The sequence below is a fragment of the Cannabis sativa genome, chromosome 9, assembly GCF_029168945.1.
Source record: "Cannabis sativa cultivar Pink pepper isolate KNU-18-1 chromosome 9, ASM2916894v1, whole genome shotgun sequence".
In the NCBI taxonomy this organism is placed as follows: domain Eukaryota; kingdom Viridiplantae; phylum Streptophyta; class Magnoliopsida; order Rosales; family Cannabaceae; genus Cannabis; species Cannabis sativa.
This window is the reverse complement of record NC_083609.1, coordinates 13,636,028-13,662,549: the sequence shown is the minus strand read 5'-3', so window position 1 is coordinate 13,662,549 and position 26,522 is coordinate 13,636,028. Positions and strand designations below refer to the sequence as shown.

Below are 26,522 nucleotides of genomic sequence, written 5' to 3'. Positions count from 1 at the left end.
ATAGCATAAAGCCTCTCCGTGAGGTGTCAGGCTTCTCCTGAGCAATCAAGTCGCATTTAATGCTGCATGGGAGGAAGCGTGTTGGGACTGCAACACGCAATAAAGTCTGACGGCACAACCTCCAAACAACAGCGCCACAATAATGATCATTTAAGTCTAGCGACGGCTACTCTGCGAAGAGTCACATCAATCACAAGGCAAAAAGGACATTCCTCATAAAAACCCTACAGCACCTAGGGATTTGACCATGCATTACTCATGGTATATTCATTGGGAATACCCAACTTTATGGATACTTACAGATACGTTTGTAAGAACAATTCTGGGGATTACCCCACCAAAACACTATAAATACCCCCTCAAAGCTCATTAAATGGGATCGAGAATCTTGGGTTGCATACGAGCAAGAAGAGTAAATACTCACCAAGAACATTCTCTGTATTTATAAGGGTGACATTCCCTCAAGTGTGGAATCTGTATTAAATACATCCATTAATAACAAAGACTCGTGGACTAAGGCTCATTAACGCCCCAACCACGTAAAAATCCTTCTCTCGCTTTCTTACAGCTCAATATAATCATATTTTAGTAGTTGCCGAAAATCTCGGTCAACATTTTGGTGCTTTCATTGAGAGCTGAAGGAAGCTGCTACACAACAAGCATTTGACTTCACAAATATGGTGGAGACAAGAAGTACACGTCAGCCTCGCCCTCTGGAAGATGCTCAAGACCCAAACGAGGAAGATGTAGCCTCAAGAGCTGCAGAGGAGTCCGAGGAAGAAGAAATAGTCCCCGATGAGGACTACGAGGGAAACCTCGACGAGTATACCTATGACGAAGGAAGTTACTCAGAACTGGTGCTTCTGAGACAAAAAGCTATCGATCACGAAGCCGAGATCGAAGCTCAGAAAGCGCAAAACCAGAAAATGCAGGAAGTGATGCTAGCCATGCAGAAAGCCATGGAAGCAGCTGGCATTCACGTGCACCCCAAGGCAATGATCGCTGGACTCAACAGGGAGCCAGCGACATCTTCGCCTAATTCCCAGCAGCAGAAATCTAGGGAACCTAGCCCTATAAGATACCCTGCTGAGGGAAATCAGACAAAAAACCCTACTTCTACCCCTGGGCGAAAGAAAAAGGTGCAGGATCCGCGAAAGGTCCGCTCAGATTTCCCTAAAGGGAAAGGTCCGCAGAGGGGCAAGTCCCAAAAAGGGAGTCTTGGCCCTCAGGATCGAGGGGACCGAAAAAGCGTTTTTGTGCACCAGGAACCAGGGGGTAGAGGGAGAAGAGGACAGAGATGTCCTCCCATTGATCTGAAAAATCAAATCAATGGGAATCAAGGTGACCTCCGGGATCACCTTGACCAAAAAAGACACGGGCCCGTGGTTTCCTCGGGTACGCTAAATGAAGGAATTATGGCGGAACTCGCCATACTCCGAAAAGACATTGCTCGAGTCTCCCGGAGGCAGAAGGGAGACGACTCCGATTCAGACAGCGAGGATCGGGAGCCGTGCGCCAAGCACATCCTGGAGGCGGAGCTCCCTAAAAACTTCAAGATGCCCGAAATGGCGGCATATACCGGGAATTCCGATCCCAGCGACCACCTGTCACGGTTCAACCGTGTCATGACGGTCATGCGGGTCAGCAATGATGCCAAATGTCTGTGCTTCCCACTCACTCTGAGTGGGTCCGCAGAGGAATGGTTCAAAAAGCTGGAACCAGGATCCGTGGGCTGTTGGAACAAGCTCCAGACCAATTTTCGGAGACAGTTCGTCGCCGCAAGAAAGGTCAACTTGGAAGTCAGTGCCTTGACTAATATCAAGCAACTGCCCACTGAGACCTTGAAGAACTACATCAAGAGGTTCCGAGAGGAAGCCTCGAAGACCAAGAAGGTTGATGACGGACAACAGCTTGCACTTCTCCAAGCAGGAATCCGTACTGGGACTCCCTTCTGGAATGAGTTGCAGCAAGAAGGGGCTGCTAGCCTCCAGGACTTCCAGAAGAGAGTCCAAAAATATATCAACCTCGAAGAAGCCCAAATTGTGGCCTATGGAGGTTATTATCCCACCGGGATAGCAGGGTACATGCCCAGAGTATCACCCTCGGGTACTGCCCCGGCCGCAACTCCACAAGTGAGTGGCATACAATTCTCTGCTACCCCCGGGTATAGCCAGGGCCAAGCTTTGGCGCCAGCATCTTCTCATTTTGGCAACCCGTCCGGGGTGAATGGGCAAGCTCCTTCACGTGCTGCCCCGACTGCTAGCTTGACAGGCCCTTCCCAAGGATCGAGGAGTAAAAGGTCCTCCAAAGGTAGCACCCGAACAGGAGAGAAGCGCCAGAAAAAGGGGTACACCCCCCAATATACTCAATACACGGAGCTATCGGACTCCCAGGAACGTGTGTACTTCGCCACTAGGCAAAATACGCACTACCGGAGACCACAGCCGTTGTACAAAGACAGCTCCCAGAGAGATTCGAGCAAAAGATGCGAGTACCACAACGACATTGGTCATAGCACCAATGAATGTAAGAATCTCAAGGACGAGATCGAAAATCTAATCCGATTGGGCCACCTCTATGAGTGGATCAAGAATAGGCTGCCCCACCTTAATCCGGGTCAGGTGGCCGGGGGTATGCCTCCGGGAACACCAGGGGGTACAGCAGGAGTATTGGCTCCGGCTGCTCCCGCAGGTGACGCCCAGCATATTCCCGGACTGCCACCCCGGCCTAACGGGCGGGTCGCCATGATCTCTGGAGGTCCCCATATCGGAGGGAACACTCGCAAGGAGCGAAAACGATACGCCGAGGCTGCAAAACACAATGAGATATGGGAAGTTACTCAACTCCCAGCTCAAAGGCCTCGGCTGATGGACCAACCCATCACGTTCACGGAAGAAGACGCCAAGACGGTGTGCTTCCCTCATCACGACCCGTTGGTCATAGAGACCCCCATCGCGAATAAAGTGGTGGCCAGAGTCTTAATCGACAATGGGAGTTCCGTGAACTTGCTCTTCAAAGAAGCCTTCACCGCGATAGGCTTGACCGACCGTGATCTCTCGCCTAGTGGGTCCCAGCTCACAGGGTTTAACGGGACGACACTTATCCCAATGGGAAAGGTGAGGCTCCCGGTTACTCTGTGCCCGGATACTCCCCAAAGCACATTTAAATATTGCACCTTTGTGGTGGTGGACTGCCCGACAGCCTACAACGCAATCCTCGGCCGACCGGCCCTAGTGGACTTTGGTGCAATCACTTCGATCCGACACCTGTGCCTAAAATTCCCTACCCAGGAGGCCGGAGTCGGGACTGTGAGGGGGAATCAGGGGGAAGCAAGGCAATGTTATAATGTTGCCACCCACCTACCCGTACTTATGGTCCGGGAGCACGCTGAGCCAGAAATGGCTGAAGAGGATGAGTTGGATCCTCGTATAGGATCCGAAAGGATCGTGGAACCAATGGAGGATGTCGAAGAAATACCAGTGTGCGACGTCGACTCCACCAAAGTACTCCGGTTAGGGAAGAACCTGGACCCGGAGGAAAAGGACAAAATAATAAAAACACTGAAGGGCGCCATCGACATCTTTGCATGGCGCCAAGAAGACATGACCGGCATAAGCCCCCATGTCATCACCCATGTACTCAATGTCAACCCGGACATGCCTCCTGTACAGCAAAAGAGACGCCCGCTCGACTCGGTGAAAGCCGAAGCTCTAGAGAAAGAGGTGGACAAACTCTTGACCAATGGCATGATCCGCGACGTGTACTATCTGGAGTGGCTGGCCAATCCGGTCCTGGTGCCCAAGCCGAACGGGACTTGGCGAGTTTGTATAGACTTCACTGATCTAAACAAAGCTTGTCCAAAGGACTGCTTCCCGCTGCCCAGGATCGACCAAATGGTAGACGCCACTTCCGGATTCAAGCTGTTATCCTTCATGGATGCCTATGCTGGATACAACCAAATAAAAATGCATACGGCACTGTGAGTGCACTAGCTTCAGGACCGATAAGGGGGTATACTGCTACCTAGTCATGCCTTTCGGACTGAAAAACGCCGGAGCAACCTATCAAAGAATGGTTAACCGGATGTTTAAAGGCCTCTTAGGGCGAAACATGGAGGTGTACGTGGACGACATGCTCGTCAAATCAAAAGCATGCAACAGCCATGCAAGCGACTTAGAAGAATGCTTTGAAGTTGTCCGGAGATACGGTATGAAACTCAACCCAAAGAAGTGCACCTTCGGGGTCAAATCAGGAAAGTTCCTGGGTTTCATAGTCAGCCAAAGGGGGATTGAAGCAAACCCGGAAAAAATCCAGGCCCTCCTGAATATGCCATCCCCCAAGAAGCATAAAGATGTGCAAAGCTTAACCGGAAAGATAGCTGCATTGAGCCGTTTTATCTCACGATCCACGGACAAGTGCATACCCTTCTTCAACGTGCTAAAGAAATGCCAAAAGTTCGAATGGTCGGACGAGTGCGAGGAGGCATTCAAAAGGCTAAAAGATCACATGGCCAAGCCTCCTATCCTATCGAAACCCGTCCTAGGAGAAGACTTGTTTCTTTACTTGGCCGTCTCCGAACACGCGGTCAGCGCTGCCCTGGTCCGGGAAGAAGAGAAAACTCAGCATCCCGTGTACTATGTCAGCAAGCGCATGATAGGAGCCGAGACGAGGTACCCGGTCATTGAGAAACTAGTATTTTGCCTCCTGATGGCGTCAAGGAAGTTAAGGCCATACTTCCAAGCCCATCCGATCAAGATTCTGACCAACCACCCGCTCCGGCAAGCTCTCCAAAAACCTGAAGCGTCTGGAAGGCTCCTCAAGTGGGCAATGGAGCTAAGTCAATTCGACTTGCACTACGTCCCCCGGATTTCTATAAAAGGCCAAGCCTTGGCAGACTTCATTACTAAATGCAACGAAGCCGAGGCAACAGCAAATACGCCGGTACCACCAATCCCCACTTGGAGGGTATTTGTGGACGGAGCTTCTAATAAGAACGGTTCAGGAGCCGGAGTGGCCATGATATCACCAACTGGACTGCGACTCCAGGCGGCCCTCCGATTTGACTTCACAGCTTCAAACAATGAGGCCGAATATGAAGCCCTGATAGCAGGGCTGAAATTGGCAAAAGCTGTAGGAGCCAAAAGAGTGGAAGTCTACAGTGACTCCCAACTGGTCGTAAACCAAGTATCCGGAGAATACCAAACCCGCGGCGAGCGGATGGCCGCGTACATAACAATAGTCCGAGAGCTGCTTCACGAGTTCACGGACTACAAAATAGAAAGAATCCCCCGAGAAAAGAATGCTCATGCGGACTGTCTGGCTAAGTTAGCCTCAGACAGCGAAACCGAGGAGCTGGGGGTAGTACCAGTGGAGCGCTTGGCAGAGCCAAGCATCAAAATAAAAGAGACCACACTAACGGTTGGGCAAGAACCCAGCTGGATGGTCCCCATCATAAAATACATAACAATAGGTGAGTTGCCCCAAGAGAGGGCACTGTCTCGAAAGATTCAGTATCAGGCTCATCGTTATGTAATGATGGACCAAATTCTCTACCGGAGAGGACTCAGCATGCCTTATTTAAGGTGTGTATCGGACCCTGAAGCTAGACAAATCATGCTGGAGGTCCACGAAGGGTTCTGTGGAGATCATACGGGAGGACCCAGCCTCTCAAAGAAAATATTGAGGCAAGGGTACTTCTGGCCAACAATGAAAAAAGATTGTATAGACTATGTCCAAAAGTGTGACTCGTGCCAAAGGTACGCGAACATACTAAGAGCCCCTCCAAATGAGATCACCCTGATGACCAGTCCCTGGCCCTTCGCGGTCTGGGGAATAGATCTCATCGGGTCTCTACCAACAGGATAAGGAGGGGTAAAGTATGCAATAGTAGCAGTAGACTACTTCACCAAATGGACAGAGGCTGAGCCTATGAAGACAATAATTGCCAAGAAAGCATTGGACTTTGTTATCAAGAACATAGTGTGTCGATACGGCTTGCCTCACAAAATAATCTCCGACAATGGAAAGTAATTTGATTGCGAGGAATTTACTGACTTCTGCAACCAACACGGAGTAGTGAAGAGCTTCTCCGCGGTAGCCAGGCCCCAAACAAACGGCCAGGCGGAAGCGGTCAATAAAATCCTAAAGGTCACCTTGAAGAAGAAGCCGCCGCCCGCAAAAACAACCGGCCCGAAGAATTGCCAAGGGTATTATGGGCCTACCGACGACCCCCGTAACCACGACCGGTCACTCGCCTTTTTCAATGGCGTACGGTTGTGAAGCAATGGTCCCGGTAGAAACATTATTCCCATCCCACAGGAGGACGACTTACGATCCTGCCACGAATCAGGCACTGCTTCAAGAAGCTTTGGATCAAGTCGAAGAACTCCGGGATGAGTCTCAAATACGGATGGCTGCTTATCAAAAGAAGGTGACCAAGTATTTTAACTCTAAGGTTAAAAACAGAAAATTCGCTATTGGGGATATGGTCCTAAGAAGGGTTTTCCCAGCCACCCAGGAACCCGGAGTGGGGGTACTTGGGCCAAATTGGGAAGGACCATATGAGATCGAGGACGAGATCGGTTCCGGCACTTACAAACTAAAAAGAATGGACGGAACCACCGTGCCAAGAGCCTGGAATGCCGATCACCTCAGAAGATATTACCAGTAGCGAAATAAAACTTAGACTTTGTTCAAAGGGTTTGTACCGTCCAAATGTATACCTCCTCTACATGTTAAATAAAACTGAGTGCCTTAAAAACAAAGTTTCTATGCCACTCAGGGGGGTACTAGGGTATACCGCACGGACAGACAGAAAAACAAACTAAGTAAAATATCCTGACCCAAAGGGCAGGTCAAAAAGTATGCGCAAAAATAAAAAGCATAAGTATAAAAACCCTGATCCAAAGGACAGGTTAAAAAGCATAAGTATGTGACAAAAGAAAAGATCACATATAAAATATCCTGACCCAAAAGGGAGGTCATATACATATAAATGGCCCGGGGATAGGCCTTAAAAAATATTGTCTCCCTTTCGAATAAAAACTGCTACCTATATATATTGTTCCAAGGCAGCAGCAAATATGTACAAAGAAAAAAAAAGAATAATAAAAGAAGCGGGTGGAATCTTGGTTATACTGGGTCAATCATACAGCAGCTCAGTCAATGCGCGGAGGAAGGCGAGGTCCGATACGTGCCTCTACCATGGCATCAAGCTTCTTCTTCTTTTCCTGGAATTTTGGTCGTTGGTGGACCAAGCCATGTAGACCCCATCATCGAAGCGCTTCGGACACCGGGCGCAGGAAACAGGAGAAAGGAGCTCGGCTCTTTTTGCCTTCTTAATGGATTGCTCCTTGTAGTCCCTAAGCTCCTTCAGCTCCGCAGCTAGAGCAGCCTTGGACTCTATGTTCACATGGTGAGTTTCCTCTAAGGATCTCACCTTGGCAACCATCTCGTCCAAAGCCTCCCTGGCCTCCCGGAGTTCCCGCCTGGCCTTATCGGCAGCCTCGCTTTGTGCCCTCAGCTCCTCCTGGTGTTGGGCCTCCAACCTGTCCCTCCGCTGGGCCTCGTCCCGGATCATGGCTTCCGCCTGAGCCTCCCTCCGTTTGGCCTCCTCCTCTTTGGCCTTGGCAGCCGCCTCCTGGCGCTCAGCAGCCTCTTGGTAGATCTGCCTCTCCGCAGTAAGGTCCTGAAGGACCTTCCTGACGTCGTTCATGTCCCCAAAGTCAGTCAGAATGAAGCCGTGGTTTATGATGTTCTTGGAGAGGCGGCCAGCCTCAGCAGCAAGCTGAGCAAAAACGCAAGTGTAAGAAAAATTCCCAAGAAGAAAAATAAAGGGAAAAGCAAAATTGCGAAGTACTTACCACGGTGAGGGAATGGCTGAGGTCCTGGACCTGGAAGATAGAGTTCAGGGAGGCACAAGTGGCGAACCGCTTAGGCGCGCATCGGGTAAGCTGAGAAGCGAACTCGCCGGTCATCTCCGCGGCAAAGGGAGCCAAGGTGGGCCCAAGGAAGCGATGGAACCAGTCCGATAGGGGGTCCAAGTTAAGGTCCCACGGATCCTGGTACTTCGGGTTGTTGATACTCGCCTCTACCTCAACCCGCAAAACCCTCCTAAGGGCCTCCACCTCGGCATACCCCCGGGAGTACTCGTCCATGGCATAGTTATGCTTGGCTATCCAAAGCTCTTGCCTCACCTCATCCCCAGGGACCGGAGTAAGCATGATGTTGGGAGGAGCAGGATGTTCTTCCATGGGGGAGACCCCGCCGTCAAGACCATGGGCAGGAGTGTCGGCTCTCCGAGGCTTCTTGGGCTCATCCTGGGCAATCATCTTGCCCTTGCGCTTACGAATCAGAGCCACCTCAGGCTCCTCTTCGCCTTCTTCAGCCTCCTCCGGAAGGGCCCGGAGCTCTCCCGCACCCTCGGCGACTTTCTCAGAAAAGCCCCATTGCTTTCCTTGGCCTTCTCCCGGAAGCACCTCCTCGTCGTCCACTAAATCAATAGTGTCAGGGGGAGCGCTGGAAGAGACCTTCAGGGAAGGGGCTATGGGGGAAGAGGTAAAGGCCGGAGGAGCCACGGGAGTGTGAACTCCGGCAAGCTGTTCCAAGATGGCATCCATGGAGACACCTGTTTCACAAAAATAAGCAAGTGTTAGATATCCGTGAGAAACCACTTACATAAGATACAGCAAATAAGCTACTCCTACCCGGACTTCCTAATTCGGCCCTAGCAAAGTCCTGAACTTTAATGCTGGCAGCATCATCTCCGAGATAGCTGTCCGAAGGTCGGAACCAGCTGGACGTAATGTAAGCTGAAGGACCTAAGGGAATAGGTTCCGAAGGGATAGAGCCCATCCGGGACCGACCTAGAAAATCTCCTAAGTTTGAAAAGTAAAATTCCTTCAAATGATCCCCCCACCGGGTCGATGGCATCCTAAACCTATGAAGACGCTCGTCGAACCCTACAGGCCTATGACTGGCGTATTCGCCAACGGAAGGAACATAACGAATTATCAAAGGAGACTTACCGCCGGCACCGGAGGTGCTAGCACCAGGAGCCCCTGAATTTGGCTCTGGGACCGAAGGCTGTGGCCTGGGGATTTTTCTCTCCGAAGAATCCTCAATGCGGAGTGAGCCTCCCAAGCAGACGATCCCCAATCTCTTCTTGAAGAATCTTGTCAAAAAATTAAGCCTCGGACTTCCCGGCAATCGCCTGGCTCCTTCGCACCACCGGGCTCCCCACGCGAAGTCCCCTCCCAGAGGCCGCCTGGGCCTGAGAGTATGCCTTCTCCTGGGCCTTCCGGTAGAGATAGTCTTGGTATTTTTTCTCTGCCGTGGCAATAATCTCGTCCCGGAAGGTCTTCTCCGCGACCGGCGCCCTTACATTGGGACAGATGACCCGTGAGAGGTTAGAGTCCTCCACGGATTGATGCGGAAGGATAAGCTTGGCCTTCCTGCAGTTTTCCGTGGTGACCAAACCCCCGACATCGAGATCGGCGCGGTCGTAGGAGGCAAAGGCTTGGGCCCTCCGGAGGAAGGTCTGTGTAGGGGCCATCCGCTGATAGGGTGGGATCCTCACCCACTCAGTAAGGAGCTCCGGGTGATCCACTGCCCTGAACCCGGAGGAAAAGAAAAAGCGATGACGATACTCCTTGACGTGAGTCTGCCTATTATACGGAATCACCCCTTCGTTAGCGGGATGGATCCGGAACCCATAGAAACCGTCCTTAAGTTTGTCCCCTTTCTTGGGGACGGATACAAGTTCATAAAAATACAAAATTTCCGCCGGGCGGGGAGATCCCCATCCGCGGGCGGCATAAAAAATAAATAAGCCTGAAAGCAGGCGATAAGCTTGAGAAATGAGTTGGTATGGCGCAAGGCCGACAAAAACAAGAAAATTAACAAAATAGTCCTGAAGTGGGAGCATGGCACCGGCCATCAGGTACGTCTAGCTCCAGGCACCGAAGCCGCCGTAATTATGGTTAGGCGTCTCCGAGTCGCGAGGCGGCCGGTGATAGGTCCCCGAAGTAGAAGGTTTGATCCCAGCAACGTCCACAATATTCTCCAGTTGATGGGGACAGGTTAAGGGGGAATGAAGCTCAGCCGCTTCCCACCCGGTTGCTCGGGACTTATACCCCTCCTGGGCAACGGGTCCCAGGGAAACTTCCTCCAAAGTGGCCATGCGTTTCCCGCTCTTTTCCGAGGACTTCGAACCAGAGGCAGACATTTTCTATTCTGTAAAGACAAAAAAGAAAGAGAAAATTCCAACAGTTAGGTCCCATACCAAACCCTAAGTCAAGAAAAAGGGGAATGGGTGTCCCCTAACCGCTGGAAAGAGGCCCCCTTCGGACACGTGTCACATGGGAAACCCTAGAAAGATTCCTTGAACAAGTGTCGGGTGCAGTAAAATCGCAGAAGGTGGTTTTACACAGTAAGGGGAACAGAAAGAAAAAGACCCCATTCTATGCCCTAAGCAACCGAAGAACGTATGGTTTTCTTCAACAAAAATGCACAATAATAACAGAGGCATGATAATGGCGATCCTACAACTAAAGCCATAAACACAAAGCAGAATACATGAAGAACCTAAACACTTGCATGCCCAGAAATCTCAAAATGCGAACCCAAAAAAAACAAACAAAGCAAGTAAAAGCATGTCATTACCAAAGGATGCAAGAAACTTACAGTGAAGTGTTGAACTGGGGGTCCTGATTTTAGTCGAGTAAAGACGAGAAGGACTGATAACAGCAAGCAAGGAAGAACTGGAAAAAATGGCAAAGTGTTCAGAAGGTTCGTGCTGTTTTTGAAGAATTTTCTCTCTCGGAAATTCGAGCAAAAATGGCAAGGAATGGAAAGTAACCGAAATGAAGGAAAGATGGTGGCTTTTATAGGCAAAAGTGCATGAGGAACAGGCGTCACCACCTACCAATCGAACGGTGGGGGAAACGCACGATTCAAGTACCCAAAGATCAACGGGCCAGATTGAGTTGTAATAAAGGTGGTGGAAACGTTTGAGTATCCGTCTGACACCATTAATGCGCCGCATCAATCAATGGGCATGAAACGAATCGACCTCTGCAAAAAGCGAATCGCTGTATTTAATGCCATCATTAGATGCACCCTCACGCGCCCCAAGCTCGTGCCAGGAAACCGAGGAGTCAACCGGAGGCACCTAAGCAAGCCTTGGTTTATTTTCCAAGTAAACAAGGCTTGGGGGGTAAATGTTGCCCCTGATTTCACCCAATATACGTGGACCAATCGAACAGGGACACGTGGATCAGATAACTTGTAAATATTTGCTAAGTCTTTGTATGCCACAAGGAAGCACTCTGGGTATAGGTCCCGGAGGAGGCACCCGGAGTGCAAGGTGCTCCCGGAAGCTCGCATAGCATAAAGCCTCTCCGTGAGGTGTCAGGCTTCTCCTGAGCAATCAAGTCGCATTTAATGCTGCATGGGAGGAAGCGTGTTGGGACTGCAACACGCAATAAAGTCTGACGGCACAACCTCCAAACAACAACGCCACAGTAATGATCATTTAAGTCTAGCGACGGCTACTCTGCGAAGAGTCACATCAATCACAAGGCAAAAAGGACATTCCTCATAAAAACCCTACAGCACCTAGGGATTTGACCATGCATTACTCATGGTATATTCATTGGGAATACCCAACTTTATGGATACTTACAGATACGTTTGTAAGAACAATTCTGGGGATTACCCCACCAAAACACTATAAATACCCCCTCAAAGCTCATTAAATGGGATCGAGAATCTTGGGTTGCATACGAGCAAGAAGAGTAAATACTCACCAAGAACATTCTCTGTATTTATAAGGGTGACATTCCCTCAAGTGTGGAATCTGTATTAAATACATCCATTAATAACAAAGACTCGTGGACTAAGGCTCATTAACGCCCCAATCACGTAAAAATCCTTCTCTCGCTTTCTTACAGCTCAATATTATAATCATATTTTAGTAGTTGCCGAAAATCTCGGTCAACAGATGTCAAATCCGCTTTTTTGAATGGGCTGTTAAAAGAAGAGGTGTATGTTGAACAACCTAAAGGGTTTGAGGATCCTCACTTTCCTGATCATGTCTATAAGTTAGACAAAGCTTTGTATGGTCTAAAACAAGCACCACGTGCTTGGTATGAGCGTCTAACTGAATTTTTGGTTTCTCATGATTACAAGAGAGGAAATGTTGATAAAACACTTTTCATCAAAAACATTAATTCTGATGTAATTGTTGCTCAAATATGTGTTGATGATATTGTGTTTGGCTCTACTTCTAACTCTGAAGTGCAGGTTTTTGTTTCCCAAATGCAAAAGGAGTTTGAAATGAGTATGGTAGGTGAACTGACTTATTTTCTCGGTCTTCAAGTGAAGCAATCAGATGAGGGAACTTTTGTAACTCAAAGCAAGTATGCAAAGAACTTGGTGAAAAAATTTGGTCTTGAGAAAGCCAAACATACCAACACTCCATGAGCACAACTTTGAAATTAAGCAAAGATGAACAAGGAGTAAAGGTAGATCAAACTTTGTATCGAAGTATGATAAGTAGTTTGCTTTATCTTACTGCTAGTCGTCCTGACATTTGTTATAGTGTTGGTGTTTGTGCACGATATCAGGCAAATCCCATGGAATCCCATCTTTCTGCTGTGAAAAGAATCATTCGCTATGTTAATAGCACAATTGATTTTGGGATTTGGTTTTCTAAATACACTAACTCTAACCTTGTTTGCTTTAGTGATGCTGATTGGGCAGGTAATGTGGATGATAGAAAAAGTACTAGTGGTGGATGTTTTTATCTTGGAAACAATCTGGTTTCATGGCATAGCAAGAAGCAAAACTCAATCTCTCTGTCCACAGCTGAGGCTGAGTATATTGTTGCGGGTAGTTGTTGTACCCAATTGTTATGGGTTTGATTTGAAAACTTTAACCATCTTTTGTGATAACACTAGTGCTATAAACATTTCTAAGAATCCTGTTCAACACTCTCGCACAAAGCACATAGACATTCGTCATCACTTTATTAGAGAGCTTGTGGAAAATAAAATTCTTGTCTTAGAATATGTTGAAACTAGCAAACAAATTGCAGATATTTTTACTAAAGCTCTTGACTCGGTCCGTTTTATTTCTCTAAGGAAATCCTTAGGGGTTTGTACTGTTTAATGTTTTTGTTCTTCTTAATCCTTGATATTTGAGTTGTCTTAGAGTTCATAATGTCTTGTCCTTGTCCTAGAAGAAAATCTCAACCTTATAAGAATTACAGTCATTATTTTATTGCTAATGTTGTAATGTTATGGTGTCATACAAGTTTATCAGGAAAATTGTTCACTCCTCACAGGAATATTCGGGTTCATCAAACAGTGTTATGTAAGCTACCATTTTCAAATAATGTGTGAAAGCCATCTCTGAGTAAGTTGGAACTATGTAATTAGGAGCTATGTAGAAGATTCGCTACCATTGAAAAGGGCTACCATTGAGGTAGTGTGACAGCGTCTCCTATGGTTACAATTTATCAGAAAAAGTCTTTTTGACAAATTGGGCAATGTTCCCTGCTTACACTTTCACACACTTATGCTTGACACAGTTTGTGGTAAAAAAGAATTCTATCCTCGAAAATGGTGTTATAAAGCTGTTACATACTGTTTGATTTGCTTTAATATTCTTGGTGACTGAGTCAGTTTTTCCTATGTAACCAGTATGACCTCATTCTACTACTTCATTAGCTTGATAAAATAATTTCTGACTATTCTGAGTTTGATTTTTTCATCAGGGACAAAGACAAGCAGACATTGTGAATTCTAGTTACAAAAATATCAAGGTTATTTTATTTTTCTGTATTTTAATAAAAAATAAAATAAAATAAAATAAAATAAAAAAAGAGAAATTTGTGATCGAGTTTGTCATTTGAGCTTTTTAAAAAATTCTTGTTATGTTTCATTATATCCTTAGACACTATTTTTTGCTCTTAAGTGGTGATTAGTGTCTTATGTGTCTCTTTGTGTTCTCTTGTTCATCATTTGCAAAATTTTTTTTTGGGGCATTTTTTGAAAAAATTAAAGAAAAAGGGGGACATATTTTTCGATTCTTTGTAAATATTTTTTTCTTTTATTTTTCCATTTTATGGAAACATGTTTTAATTGTATTCTCTATTTTGTGTTTCCTTTATTTTTTGGAGATTTAATCTTATTTTGGTGTTTTTAGGAAACTTGTCCTTAAATAATTAATTATTTTTGGTTTCCTTTTTGGTAGCAATTTCGGTTTTGGTAGGATTTTGTGGGAATATTTGGTTTCCTTTTCCATTTAAGGAAACATTGACCATTTTTTGAAAAACTTTTTTTGGTTTCCTTTTGTTTCTCTCCACACGTGATTTAAAGGTAAGGAAGTTACTTTCCTTTTCAGTTATTTTTCTGATTTTGGGTAAGTAAACTCAAATGCTATATATGCTCAACTACCCACTCACCCGCGATCACCACTCACTCTTCTCTTTCTATTTTTTTTTCTCTCAAAGGTCTAATATTTTTCAAAGTGTAAGAGTGTTTGTGTTCTAGGGTTTCAAAGAGAAATGGCCAAAACTAAGAATGCCCAACCGTCCAAGAAGCCTGTCGTGGCTCTGCCTCTGCTTCTCCGGTCACCCCTCCTGCGTCGCCTGCACCAGCAACCGGAGCTTCTGGTTCGTCGTCTGCTCCGACGAAATCTGCCAGAAAATCGAAGACCCAAGCTCGAAAGTCAGTGATCAATCTCGCCTCTCCACCTGTTGTTGCTTCTCCAATTGCGTCTTCAACACCTGGGTTTGGTGATCATGATGAATCTCATTCATCCGATCACACACTGTCGAAGTCCTCCTCTTCGAATGGTGCTCCAAATGTCGAAAAAGCCATTGTTACTCTGCCCACGGTGAGTTCTCGAACAAGGTCCAAGGTTTCCACTCCTAAAAAACCTGAAGTGGTTAAACCTAGAATTGCATCCAAAGGGAAAAAGGGGGTTTCTTCATCTTCAAAGGCCAAAAATCTCAAGGATAATCCCCCTTCGGTCTCATCCTCGGATTCTGAACCAGAAGAAACTGAGGAGGATCATGACTCAGAGGGCTTGTCCGATTCAAGTGAAGAATTTGTGCCCAAAGATCAACCTGCTGTTGATGATTCTGGATCCGAGAGTGAAGAACCAGAGACTGATCCTGTCACTACAGAGCCTGTTCCTGTCCCTGCTGCAGTTCCAAAGAAGGACAAAGGAAAAAGGCCCATTTTCTCTCCAAATCCTGTTCTTCCTCAGAAAAGAAAGAGGCCCTCTGGTATTTCTCTTGATAACTTCAAGCCCCACTCTCATTATTTTTGTTATAATGATCATGCTAGAGATATGAAATTCTATGAGAATAGGAATTTTACTGTGGAGAAAAATTTTAATGTTATTGCTCGTAAGCCTTTTGGAGTGTATAACATGTTGAAAGAAAGACAATGGGTAGATACCTTGATCGGTTTTGATGGCTATGTGGATAGAATTGTGAAGGAATTTTATGCTAACATCACTGATGAGTTTCTCGATGAGGACTCTTTCATGTTTGGAAAAGTTTTTGTCAGAGGACACTGGTATTCCTTTACTGTGAAGGATGTTGCTGAGGCTCTTAATCTGCCTATGGGAATTGAGCCAACTGATGTGGAGTTTGATCGTCAAAAGGTGTTCGGTTATCTCACCGGTGATAATGAAGTTGAACTCTCTGACACCATGCATATGTCTCAATTCACCTATCAACATGCTGCTCTCATGAGGTTTGCCCTATCCAATTGGTTTCCTTGCTCCAATCCGGTAAATGTTTCAAATGAACTTGCATTCTTTTTGTATAAATTTTCAATTGGTGCTAAAATTGATTTGGCTGACATGGTTTGGGAGCAAATTGTTTCTCTTCGAAAGGGCAAGAAACCTAGGCTCAATCTTATTTTTTCTCATTTAATCTATAAGATTTTATCTGATCAAGAGGAATTGATTCTTGAGAATGAATCAATTGAGATGCTTGCTGTTGGAACCACTTTCAAAATTCCTGAGAAGCCTCCTCAAGGAAAAGCTGTTCAAAGAAAGGCTCGGTCTGCTTCCCGTGGTCTTACAAATGATCCTGCTGCTGCATCTGCTTCAACTTCTGCTCCTACAGAAATGGCAGAATTCAATTTGCGTTTGGGAAGAATGGAGACAAGTCAGGCCTTGCTACTTAGGAAGATGGACAGCATCATGAAATACTTACGACCCAATGATGATGAATAAGTGGTTCAATCTTTTATCTCTTGCTTTTTATTAATGTTTGTTTGAACTTATGACTTTGTCCATGTTTGTTTTTGTTATCTTTGGCTCCTTGATAGACAAAAAGGGGGAGTAGTATTATTTTTTTTTTTGGATTCTATGTTTCAACTCTGGACCCTTGGTTTTAGGGGGAGTTGCTTGTTTGTGGTTTAACACTTTTCCGTTTAAAAAGTTGTGTTTTCGGTTTGTAAGCTTTTCTGTCCAAAAAAAAGTTCTCTGTTTTATGTGTTAGAGTGCTTTCATGTAGGGGGAGTATTTTCTATACTCTTGTATCTTTAAAAAGCTATTTGCTTTGGTTTCTAACACTTGATGCAGGTTTTCTCATAATAAAATGTTTTGTCAATCAAAGTGCCAAAGGGGGAGATTGTTAATTCTATTTTTGGCATATTTAATTGACAAAAATATTTTATTAATTATTGTATATTTCGGCTGGTATGTGTTTAATATGGTTTCCTATTTTGTGTATTCAAACTTGGAAGGAAAGTTGTCTAGCTTTCCTATTTTTGGAAAAAAGGTAAAAATGGTAAGTTTGGTTACCCATTTCGTTTTTATCTAACCAGCTGTGTAATCTGATCTTGTGTTGAGTTTCCCATTTTCTCATATCAGATTTCTTGAAGAGAAAACCGGAGCTAAACTTTCCTTTTTTATAAAAGGAAAGTTGTAGTTATTGCCCACGATTCTGTAGGTACAGAAACGGAAATTCCTGACTGATTGAAGAATTATTTTAGGGAAGTTTCTAGTGGGCTGAGGTCTTGTTCAGACCGAATGTAAGCTGTCAATAAGATGTATATTCATTATAAATACATCTTATAGCAGCTAGGTTTTGTATCTCTTTCAAACACTTAGAATTGTATTCATATCTTTAGGAAAGAGTGTCTTTGTTATGTAGAGAAGAGTTGTTCTACTCTTACTCTGTTTATTTGTTGTTTGTATTGTCTTGAGTCTGTATTCAAGTCTACAACGAAGAAGAACATCAGTGCACCTTCGGGAGAAGGGTTTTACAAGCTTTCGGGAGATTGCTTTTGAAGTCTTGCATCGGGATGATACAAGCACACAACCTTCGGGAGATGGTTGTATTGCCTTTCGGGAGATAGCCTTTAAGCCTTGAATCGGGAGGATTCAAGCACTCTTCAAGGTGATCGAAGGGAGTTCAAGCTCTTGGAGTTTTATCAAGATTCGATTAGTAGGTGGAATACATCAAGCTTGCGGCATACAATAAGAGAGAGTCTATTTATGCATAAGTCAATTACTTTGTATTTTTGATACCGATCTAATGAATCTTATCTCTGGGCGTGGCACCGTGGACTAGTAACAATCTGAAAGGATTGTTGAAACCACGTACAAAAATCTTGTGTGTTTTTAATTTTATGCACTGTTTGTTTTTCTGGGTTTCTCTGGAGTTACAAAGTTGTATTCTGTAACTACGGAAAAACTGTTTTCAGTACCAGTTTCATTATTCCTCATTTAATTAATCACTTAATTAAATAATCAAACTGGGAATATTAAAATACGGAATTTCACAAACGAAGCTCTAATTGTTTCGGGGCTCGTTTGGAATGTCGTATTAGGTCGTATTGTATTGTATTATATTGCGTTGTATTTTATACAATATTTTTATTTAAAACTATATGTAGTATTAACTTTTATGGACACCTAAATATATAATATTTTAGTATAAATTAAAGTTTAACATAATATTATATAAAAATATGATATATAATCCAATTCAATATAATACAATACAATACGACCTAATACGACGTTCCAAACGAGCCCTTGGTGTATTATTTGAGGTCGTTATAGTTGTATTGTCTAAATTTTCGATGACAACTTTGTCCCGTGCATGTAGCTCGGTCAACTTATGATTTGGCATATCATACCTTTTAGTTAGATAATGAGCTATCCAGGTTCGAAGAGTTGCCAATTGCGGATGTTAACATCGTAAATTCATAAGTGATTTTAGTCTTTATGTCCAAAAAAAAAATGTCAAAATCATATATTTTTTTCGTATCCAATTCACTGGTAATTTTTCTCTTCTTATTTCATTATTTTTTTTCACCAAGCACAGTGATGCATTATTTTTCTGACAATTTATTTTTATGATCATCATTTCATTCATATTTTTTTATAATGATTTTTGCAGTATTTTTTATATAAATATTCATGAGATTTTTTTCTCCTCTTTCAATCATCGTAAAAATTTGTATTGAAGAGTGGAAGTATAAATTTGTATTGAAGAGTGAAAGATTGGAATTGGGGTGTGTTTATCGAGTTTTTTGAATACTGATTCAATACAAAATTAAGTTGAAGAAAATAAGATTAAAGATGGACAACTGATAATTTTTATGTGGTTGGCGTGTAAATTAAGCTTAGTCTATGACTGAATATTATTAGCTCTAAAGATAGAGTATTTTTTTTACAAGATTTGCCAAAATTTCTAATGATTTGCATGAAGGAAAAATATGTTAGAATTTTATGTTCTAAATAAAACTCATCTCAATATAATTTTATTAGCTAATCAATAAATGATATAGAAGTCAAAATTTATATTACCTGATTCACATGATATATTCATGATTATAATTTTAATATATAAATTTTATTAAATCATGAACTTATGGATAATCATGATTCTTGTATTGTTTACATAGTAAAAAATAATCATGATCATATGCTTCAAATATTTAGTCCCATGATTTATTAGTGCACTGAATTTACACTAACATGATAATCAGCGATGAGATTTGCTTACACTTAGATAAGTGGAGTGTTTATTCCAAGGAATTAATAGAGTCACTACTACAAAAAGGCCATTTTTTGTCAGTTTTTAACTGACATTTATACTATTCTCGTCGGTTCCCATAACCGACGTATATACAACAGACGTAAAATAATATTTTTCTGCATCAGTTTTGGACAGTCGATATCAAAATATCGCGTTCCTTTATAACCGACGGGAATAGTATTTTTATACCTTTTTCTGTCGGTTCTGTACCGACACATACTTAAAAATAATAAAAAAAACACACACACACATTCGATCGAGATACTGTCTGAACAAAACATCGATTAATAAACATAAACCAGATCTAAAAAATGCTCAAACCCAAAATCGATTAGCAAACCAAAATACAATTTTTACAAAAAAAAAAAAGATAAACAGATTTGAAAAAAATGAACATCGTTGGGGCTCCCCACTATCAATGATGAACCTCCAAAAGAAATAGAAAAATTCTAAATTTAAAAAAGAGAGATCCCAAGAGAGTGATAGAGAGAGATAGAACTATACCTTTGGTGCAGCGTGAGTTCGACAGTGGCAAAGCGAGGCAAGAGAGAGATTCTGAGAGAGCTCATGGTCGAAGCTCACGGGGCTTAGGAGGCTAACGGTCGGAGCACACAGGGGTGGGTCATTGGGGCTAGGCATCCATCACAGTTGGGTGGATGTTGGGGGCTGCTTCGGGCATACTTCCTACATGTTCTCAGCTTCAAAGACGTCATGTGCCTGTTAATGTCGTCTGCCCCCACTGTGATCTACTGCAGAAATAGTGTATCACGCATTGGTGGAGTGTGTGTTTGCAAAGGCTACCTGGAATCGAAGCCTGTGGACATTGGCAGCGGCTCTAAAACATACATCAATTGGTTACTGGTTTTGTTTAGCAAGGGGCATGTTTGAAAGATGGAGGAAGCGGCTATGGTGAGTTGGGCTATTTTGCGTGCGCGGAATGATTTTGTTTGGCAAAAGAAGAGTTAGTCTGCTTCAAATATTGTTGCATCAGCAAAGAACATGCTTGATCAGTATAAATGTGCTCAAGAAAGAAAGGGTTTTTCTTTGTCTCCTTTGAACGATGGGGGGCAACATTCTGAGCGTTGGATTGCACCAATGTTACATAAGATCAAGGTTAATGTTGATGGGGCCTTATTTGATCATGAGGGTCGGTTTGGTGTGGGTTGTGCAGCTCGTGACCATCATGGCAATCTTCTAGAAGACGTTACTAAGGGTAAGATTGGTCGTGTCCAACCTAAAATTACTGAAATAATAGGCATCAAAGAAGCGTTGAGTTGGATTGCTTACCATCCTTGGAAACACGTTCTGTTGGAGACAGATAGCTTGGTATGCGTCCAAGCTATCCAAAGTAAAATTTTTGTGTCTTCCCAATTTGGTCTCGTTGTTCAAGATGTGCAAAATTTTCTTTCATCTTTCCCTTATATTGTCTTGTGTTTTGTTAAACGATCTAAAAACAAGTTGGCTCATTGCTTGGCAAGAGATTCTTGTTTCTCTACAGGTCGTGTGCTTCAGTTGGAGGATTGTTCCTCTGAAGTGCGCTCCATTGTTTTGAACAATAAAATTATTCATTAATGAATCTACTGAGTTTATTCAAAAAAATTTACACATCATCTAAAATAACATATTTTATTTGATCTTTCTTTCACATCATTTTTTGCACTCTTACTTCTAAAAACACTCCACTGTATAGCATTCTTTAAAAATGTGATAATTATAATTTCACACATTATTATTTAATATATATCTTAATTTTTAGCTACAATAACTTTTTAGTTTCAATTTTTTATTAAAAAAATGAATAGCATCAATGCTACAGCATAGCATTCATATATAAATTTCTAGAATGACATTCTTTTATCTCCAATGGTATAGCATTTTAATATTTTGCCACATAATATGTCCGCTTCACTAAGCATCTTCTAAAATTTAACATTGAAGATGTTCTATAATTTCATAGAGTGAGTTACGTGATAAAAAATTATTTATTATATAAAAATAAAAGAAATAAAATTAATACTGTATCAAAACTTAATTAATATTTATTTTTTAATTTTTATAAAAGGAAAAGACTTAGTTAATAAATTCACCCTAAATCTCTCATCAAATTGAGGCCTAGTCTGTCCCTCAAAATTAACTTTAATATCTATTGAGAACTACTTAAAACAAATAAGTAATACAAAACACCAAACTTAACCTAAATTAATGCGTTTCAATATGTTGAATGTTGCACGATATCCTCTACGTCATCACAATTCATTTTATTTTTCAGGAGAAAAAAAATTATACTGCAAGATGACAAGGATTAAAAAAACGAACTTGGCTATGGTTTAGATACGTAGTTCACCAACATCATCTTACTATATATAATAAATATATACATAAATATGTATATCTTTATATCCACATATATATAATATAACTATTCACAGCCTTTTGCTTTGTTTGATATAGGTGTACCAAATCAATATATATGCTTCCGTAATAGTCTAAATTTAGACTACTCTTATTACCCTACCAACCTAAGCTAGCTCCACTCTTTCCCCACGGCCAATTCCCATTCATACATCATATATATATTTATGTATGTATATTTATGGAGCCTTCATATTACTATCTTCGGTTTACAACCTTCCGATCAGTGATGACACATAATTCAAATTATGTTAATTAATTGATAGTGTTACATAAGTATTAAATAGTTGAGAGTATATAGCCTATTTGTGTATATACTATATAAGGTTTGTATATTTTCCTATCCTTGTTTTTCTAGTATATTGTTGTTTGAAAGTTCATATATATCAAGTCAAGTTTAAATCTAAATTTAATCATTAATGCTAATTAACTGCGCTAAGGGAACCTTGTTATATATCATAAAATGTGATAAAGAGTTATCAGTGTAATTTAATTCAGACGCTAATTATTAACAACACATTATATCGTTGAGTATTTTAAATTAGAGTATTTTTATTACACTAATTTTGGATGGGTTATTTTATGAATAGCTAGTCATAATCTTTAAAAGTTATTGTAATAAATTATATGAGATTCCATGCTAAATTGGACTATTGACACTAAGAGGTATTAAGCAAGCCTTTTAGCATTTAAATTAGTGCCAATGCTCCAACATTTATAGACAAAATGAAAATCCAAAGAAAATACATAACCAGAGATTTGACGAAATAAAAAACATAAACATATAACTTGTCAGAAAAAAAAAACATAAGCACAAGTTGTCAAAATAAACAGCATATAAACTTTTTTAAAATAGAAACAAAAAAAGCTTGATCATAAACATATAAGTACTTATATAGATATTTTTTATAATATAAAAGTGGCAAAACGGAAAATAATGGTATAAAATTAGGTCAACTAAGGGATTTCCATGAGAAATGTGAACTAGAAAAATTACAAGGTAAGAGGTGCTAGTTTCCAGTTGGCGAAAATTGAATGCCTCTTTCTCTCAATAGCTTAACCATTAAAAGTTCGTTCGGGTAGTTGTATCCTCCCCCACACTTCTCTCACACACCCTTTATAAAAACTCCTTTTCCTTCTTCTCCATTTTCTCAACCCCATTACCCACTTTTCTAATTTCCATTCTCTCTCTCTCTGATCCAGCCCTAATTATCTCATCTGGGTACTCCTTATAAGCCGCTTAAAACTTATTTTCTACACAATTCCCCATCTGGGTATTCTTTGTTGTTACACACTTTATTTGTTGGTCCCAGAACCAAAAAAAACAAATCAGTGTATATAGTTATGGCAGAGGAAACTAGACAAGACCCAACAAACACGGTTCGAGTTGTTCAAACCAGTAGTAGTAATAGTACTGCTACTCCTATTATGGATGAAAATAATGAAGGGAGGCCTAAATTACCAAATTTTTTATTATCTGTTCGTCTGAAATACGTTAAGCTAGGATACCATTACCTAATCACAAACGCCATGTACATCTTACTCATACCACTCCTAGCAATATCCTCAGCACACGTGTCAACTCTCACGTACCAAGACTTGCTCCAGCTATGGAATCACCTCAAATTCAACCTCGTTTTGGTGACCCTATGTTCGAGCCTCATAGTGTTTTTGGCCACTTTCTATTTCATGACTCGGCCCAGAAAGGTCTACTTGGTCAACTTCGCTTGTTACAAGCCTGAGGCGGAGAGAACATGCACTAGGGAGATTTTCATGGAAAGGTCAGAGAGGATTGGATCCTTTGCTGCCGAGAACTTGGCTTTTCAGAAGAAGATTTTGGAGAGGTCTGGTTTGGGACAGAAGACTTATATGCCTGAAGCTCTTCTGAGGGTCCCACCAAACCCTTCTATGGAGGAAGCTAGGAAGGAAGCCGAAGCTGTGATGTTTGGAGCCATTGATGAGCTTTTGGAGAAGACTGGTGTTAAGGCTAAGGATATTGGGATTCTTGTTGTTAATTGTAGCTTGTTCAATCCTACTCCTTCTTTGTCAGCCATGATTGTCAATCATTACAAGCTTCGAGGAAATATTATGAGTTATAATCTTGGTGGGATGGGGTGTAGTGCTGGCCTTATCTCCATCGACCTTGCCAAACAGCTTCTCCAGGTTAGTATATATTTATATTCTTTTTTCTTTTTTCATTTTATTTTAATTTCAATCCATATCACTTGTATATCTATATTATTAAGTTTAATTACACAACTTTTTTAATACCATAGATTATATAATATAAACGAATAATTGATAATTTAGATTATGAGAAATTAATATAAATTAACAGTCAATTAGATAAATATTTATTGAATAAATTATTCTTTTGTTCGGTTCTAATATATATATTTATATTAATTAATTATAGAGGTTTTACTGTTTGATTTTGTGTTGTGGTCATAACATTTATTATTGATAATTGTATTTCACCATGGAAAATAACATTTGTTTGTTTGTCGAGTATATTAACTATGTGTATATGTAGATGGTGATATATATTAAGTTTTGGTAGTTGAGATACACGGATTTGTTGTCACTTTTCAACATTCATCAAATAAGATATAGAAGCTAGTTATAATATAAAAAAGAATTGCTAAATTAGGGATAGTATTTTTCTTTATGTCATATTATATGGTATATTAAATATCGAATTTTATATAATTTAAAAAAATAAATTTTAAAAAATATTATTAACGAATTGTACAACACTATTTATATAAAGTGTTGGACACACTAACACAATAGCAATATAGCAATATATGAGCGAGGGGGACAGTTATATAATATAAACTATAGTAGTTATACAGCCGCGTTCAATTAATATATGGGACACTTACGTAGCTAGGAGCACTTGCATCTAAAATTTATTATTTTGTAGGAAAACAATTTCCTTTCATCAATTCATATTTAATACTTGGCAGAGTACTTTTTTATGTTGTTTATACGTAGTTAATTTGTTTTTAGTTATTACTTTTTTTTTTTTTTGAAGGATTTTTAGTTATTACTTTTAATTTAATATCTTTAAAAAAAAACATTTACACTGGAAATTATTTTTCAGTCTCTAAATTTAAAAAATAATTCTAATCTGTAGTAATAATCTTAGTCTTGATATCTAACCATACATTAATTAATTACCAGGCGGGGTATAACAATAAAAACATAAAAATAAGAAACTTTTCCTTTCAAAAATAATAATAATCAAGAAAAATGTTTAGCTAATAACTCACTAATACCTTATAAGAATGTTAAATAATTAATACAAAAACAAAATATGTATACATTAATTTTAATTCAAATTAATCATTTATAGTTATAATAATGACTTATAAATTAAGGAATTGTTTACAGGCACATCCAAACTCATATGCACTAGTAGTAAGCATGGAGAACATAACCCTAAACTGGTACTTCGGCAATGACCGTTCCATGCTAGTGTCGAACTGCCTCTTCCGTATGGGTGGCGCCGCCGTGCTCCTCTCAAACAGATCGTCAGACCGGCGGCGTTCCAAATACCAACTGATCCACACAGTCCGCACACACAAAGGAGCAGACGACAAGTCGTACAGCTGCGTTTTCCAAAAGGAGGACGACACAAAAAGAATTGGAGTTTCTCTGTCAAAAGACCTAATGGCGGTGGCCGGAGAAGCCCTGAAGACGAACATCACCACCCTCGGACCGCTAGTTCTCCCAATGTCGGAACAGCTACTATTTTTCATGACCTTAGTGGGAAGAAAGATCTTCAAAATGAACAAAATTAAACCTTACATTCCGGATTTCAAGCTGGCTTTCGAACACTTTTGTATCCATGCTGGTGGAAGAGCTGTTCTGGACGAGTTGGAGAAGAATCTTGAACTCAGTGAGTGGCACATGGAACCATCTCGGATGACTCTTTATAGGTTTGGTAACACTTCGAGTAGTTCTTTGTGGTATGAATTGGCTTATTCTGAGGCCAAAGGAAGGATTAGGAAAGGAGATCGGACGTGGCAGATTGCTTTTGGGTCTGGTTTTAAATGTAACAGTGCTGTTTGGAAAGCTTTGAGGACCGTTGATCCTCTCAAGGAGAAGAATCCTTGGGTTGATGAGATTCATCAGTTTCCTGTTGACGTTCCTAAAATTGTTTCCATTAAATCTGGTAGTACTGCTTCTTCTTAATTAGTTAATTAATAGTTTCATATATTTACATTGTTATTATTATTACGAATTAATGTTATAATTATATTGTACCCAATGAGAGATATATATCAATAATATATAGTTGCCCTGTTCATTAATAATTTAAAGAAGATTTATATTTACATATAAATATAAAAGGCTTTTTCATTTTTACACTTGAAGACAATTTTTTTTATATATATATATTTTTACGAAATTTTATATAAAATCTCCTATTACAACTAGCGCTGCAACTTAAATTGCAACAAAAAATCGTATAGAAACCCCTATTGCAACTAGCGCTGCAACCACTTTAAAAACTCAAACCGTAAATTTGAAAAAAAAAAAATTAAATATATAGTATATAGAATAATTTCCCTAAATATAAATATTTCTATTATAAATGAGACTATTTAATAATAATTTTTATTATTTTTTCATTAAAGTTATAAGGGTTAAAATTAACACCGTTAAATCAATTAATTAATTAATATTTTCTTTTTTAAAAAATAGTTTTAAATATTTAAATTTAATTTATTTATTAAAGTATAACTTAGATTATTATTTAAAAGTATAAAATTAAATAATTATTTTTTATATGAATCTTAATTTAAATTTGAATTAGACGTTAATAAAATTAATTAGGCTAATTAGCATTTTTTTTCCCTTGAACTTTGACATGTACTAAATCATGCCCCCTTAACTATTGAGATTGTTAGATTTAAAGATTTTTGTCTTATTTTAGTAAAAAAATTCTAACATAAATGAAAGTTCAAGGGGCATGATTTAGTATACCTATCAAAGTTTGAGAGGCATGATTTGGTAGATATTA

At 40.8% G+C, this 26,522-nt stretch overlaps 1 protein-coding gene across 1 annotated transcript; it reads left to right on the top strand.

The window, feature by feature from the left end:
• The first annotated feature begins 22,312 nt into the window (after window positions 1-22,312).
• Window positions 22,313-25,812, top strand: LOC115723366 (3-ketoacyl-CoA synthase 11). The gene is made up of 2 exons (XM_030652824.2): window positions 22,313-23,653; window positions 24,887-25,812. The coding sequence occupies exons 1-2, from the start codon at window positions 22,835-22,837 to the stop codon at window positions 25,688-25,690; spliced, it is 1,623 nt and encodes a 540-aa protein (XP_030508684.2). The 5' UTR covers window positions 22,313-22,834; the 3' UTR covers window positions 25,691-25,812.
• The last annotated feature ends 710 nt before the right edge of the window (window positions 25,813-26,522 follow it).